The sequence below is a fragment of the Morone saxatilis genome, unplaced genomic scaffold (genome assembly GCF_004916995.1).
Source record: "Morone saxatilis isolate NCDOM2014 unplaced genomic scaffold, NCSU_SB_2.0 Contig18, whole genome shotgun sequence".
NCBI classification, from domain to species: domain Eukaryota; kingdom Metazoa; phylum Chordata; class Actinopteri; family Moronidae; genus Morone; species Morone saxatilis.
The window spans coordinates 562,435-565,997 of NW_023339740.1; the positions used below are offsets into that span (position 1 = coordinate 562,435).

General features: G+C 38.7%; 2 protein-coding genes across 2 annotated transcripts in view; one reads left to right on the top strand and one right to left on the bottom strand.

Moving 5' to 3' along the window:
• The window catches only part of nampt2 (nicotinamide phosphoribosyltransferase 2), a gene marked incomplete at its 5' end in the record, with an annotated part of 8,173 nt that extends 6,000 nt beyond the window's left edge, over positions 1-2,173 (top strand). The window contains 1 exon segment of the mRNA XM_035662398.1: positions 204-2,173. Within this exon segment, the coding sequence (XP_035518291.1) occupies positions 204-365 (162 nt within the window).
• A 184-nt stretch (positions 2,174-2,357) lies between these two features.
• LOC118328054 (nicotinamide phosphoribosyltransferase-like) overlaps positions 2,358-3,563 on the bottom strand; it is a 13,975-nt gene continuing 12,769 nt past the window's right edge. The window contains exon 6 of the mRNA XM_035661658.1: positions 2,358-2,495. Coding sequence (XP_035517551.1) covers positions 2,358-2,495 — 138 coding nt within the window. The remainder of the gene's footprint in view (positions 2,496-3,563) is intronic.

Sequence of the window (3,563 nt, forward strand, 5' to 3'; positions counted from 1 at the left end):
AAATCCGTATTTCTCCCCTCTCCGGTGAAGTGAGGGAATGATGCACGACCATTCAAAAATATGACTGGGCTTCTAATGATACAAAGCTTAATGCAAATGGGTGAAGTGTCCCTTTAAGCACCAAGCTGGATGTTGATAGAACAGATCTCAGTGTTATCCTCCTGTACTTAATGAATCATCTGTATGCCCTCTGCATTCTTCAGGACCTGCTTGTGACCGTTTTTGAGAACGGCAGCCTGGTGAAGGACTACTCCCTGGAGGAGATCAGGAAGAACGCTCGGCTGAGAGACGAGGAGATGAACCCCACACTGCACAACCACGAACCGGAGCTGCTGCACAATCACATCATCAACGGGATTCATTAGATCAAGCACAAAGCCTCCCACAATGCATATGGTACTTCAGTGTTTAACAGGTGCACTGGGTTGAAGACTGTTTTCGGAGGGCACCCATCTGAGTATAAACTTGCAGAATGGAAATGAAAAGCTGTTTCTCAAAGCAGCTCCCACCAAGCACTACTACCCACACTTCATTCTGAGGAGGCCAGTGATAACATTGTTTTCAGGTAGCTTCATTCACGTTCTCTTCTGGCCAAACACTCAGCCAGAGCACAGAGTACAAGGTGCACACATTGCCCCGCAGACATGCAGCTCAGGATCAAATACGATAAGCTAGGTAAATCCAGAAATTAAAGTGATAAAACAATAAAGTTACACATCCTGAGTTTGAGCTTGCTACTGGACACTTACAGAATACATACAGAATTAGGGTGTGTATCTTTAAAGGTATTTTCATAGCTGATATGCAGTAGCCGAGCATCTTCAGGCCAAAAATGAACTAAACTTCCAGATATTCCGAGCTTCCATCAGATTTCTTTTTCTGAGTGTTTTTATTGAAGGAGAAAAGCCTTTGAAACAGCATTTTAGACCATAAGACACTAGCTTATACCAAAATATGAATGGTAACAGTATTACTGATTATAGTAATAGTGCTACATCATCAGGTATGGGTTGCTCTGAGTGCTTGATATACAGTATTTAAAATCATTGACAGTAGGGATGCCCAGATCAATCAGCTGCCGCCGATCATCATCGATATGATATTCAGCAAAAACATATCCTCTGAATATTATTGCTCGATCAGGTGTTTTGCGTTTTTTGGATCGGTTTTCGCGAATGCAAAAAACTTGATATGAAGTTGTTAGTTTGTTGTTTTTTTTTACTTAAACCGATCGGTTTGATCCAATTGTCAGCTAAGTGGAGCTGTTTCATACGTCTCATGTGAGTTACAGTCTATGCCTTTTACACATGTAGCACACAACCAGAGATTGTCTGTGTGAGACTTTTTCTCACCTGTTGGAAATATGCCATTAGGTTTAGAGTGTGCAGGAGGAGGATGTGCACGCTTTACAGAGTCTCACAGCTTCCGTTTTTGAAATAGCACAACAGCATAAAAACCCCATTTAAAGACTCTCCATTTCTCCATTATTTGCATTACTAACCTCATAGTTAACAAATATATAATTATATCATTGTTGTTGTTCAACAAATGCCAAACAACAAATGAAGGTGTCAAACCTGCTCCCTTATCAACCGCGTGTTTGTGGGAACCTTTGACCTTTGCCTTTTTTTTTGCAAACAAAATAAATTTTTTGAAACACAATTGTGTTTTACTTTTAATCACATATGAAGAGGTAGTTTCACTTTATATGAAACAACTAGAAAAAAAAAAAAAAACAATAATCTTGGCGGCCTCTCCTGCATGCGACTGAGAGCTCAGCAGGTCACTGCCACATGGTGGAGATCCCAATACACTACAAAGCAGTGCTACTGCTATACCAGCTGCTATAACAAAACAAAAACACCATCAGCATCGGCCAATAAGGCTCATATCAGCGGCAAAAACAAAACATAATTGGGGCATTCCTAGTTGTTTCTGCCCTTTGGTTTGTGTTTGCGTGTAGGAAGCGTAATATATAAATGAAAGGTATTTAAATGAAGACCTCACCACACTGACCAATTGTGCTCACTAAATAAAGCTGATTGTCCTGCACTGCAACAGTTTGGACAAAGAAAATGAAGTCAATGAAGCCATCAACAAACAAACAAAAAAGACATCATGAAAGAAATAATCAGATGAATAAATTGTGTAAATTATATACATGAACAAACAATTTGTGAAATTGAAGTTATTGAAACTGAACTTGTATAATAATAATTTTATTGGCTATTATTTTTTGGATATGTGTTTATTTTTTATTTCATGATAGACAGTACCCTTCTTCAAAAGTCAGCTTTTATTTCCTAATATCACTTTCCATGACAGTAGCATTGTCAATGGTCACTGCCCCTCACCTTTCAGCCAGTCATGTACCCTCTGACACCTACCAAATTTAGCCCGTTAGCTCCTGGTAGCAGATTTTGGCACTTCCTCGTTGGCTTCATTTGCAGCTCCAGAGGTTGCTGTTTGGTGCTATCTGCTGAATCTGGCAGCAGCTGTTGAGAGGACAGTGACAACACCACTGTCATGTGATGTGATCCTATGAAATACAAAGTAAGAAGAGTAGTAGTAAGAGTAAAAGTGTCCCTCAATGTTCACAGTTCCCTCAACCTCGGTCTACTTTAGTTAGAAATTTAAATTCCCAGAATGCTTTTCAAGAACTTCTACAGAATAAGGATTACTACTATTTTAAATCAAAGTGGCACAAATAGTGTTGCAGACCCATGTGAACCTGTGTATCTACATGCATGTGTATGTAAATGATGACCTGCCTTAACCAACATCCTATATAATGCAAAATCTACTCAAAGTGGCTCCTTTCTTTTCTTTTTGGGCTTTACAGCAATAAGCCAGTTCTTTCAGTTACTACAGATGCAAACAAGCTACAGAAGTACAAACTAAACAAAACACCAGCAGTAATTTGCTGCCTGCTTCCAAGGTGGATTCCTCCATTTGAGAGAAGACTTAACCTTGCTGTTTTGTTTTTTTTTTGCATTGAACAACTGACTCTGAAGCTACTGCTGCCTTCTTGTGGCTCCTTCTTATTCTCTTTTCATGCCCTTTTATTTGCTGTGTCTGTTTTTAATATTGAGCAAGAAGTAGTGACACAGTTTGCCACCAACACTGGACACCACATGGTTACACGGCACTAATCCTATCTGTAATTATATTTTGTAAATAGACTTTTGAAAATGATTTGCTTCTAACTGATCTATATCTTTTAAATGATTAATGATTTTGTTTGTTTCAAAAACTGACCTTTTTTAAGATTAAAAAAAAAAAAAAAAACATAATCACTGTCATGTGTTTCTCTCCTAAACTGAAAACTTGCAAAGTTGTCTAGAGCAGTGGTTCCCAATCTGGGGGTTGGGAACCCCATGAGGGGTCAACAAAGTAGGCCTATATCTCAGCGTTTGGTTCACTTCTATGACGAAAACTAAATGAAATTGTTATTTTTAAAGTTTTAAAGAAATTATCTAAGATGTAGACTTTGAAGACCTGAACACAAGCTATATTCACAGAGCCTTCACTCTGATAAACAGCCTCATCCTGCATTAGAAACG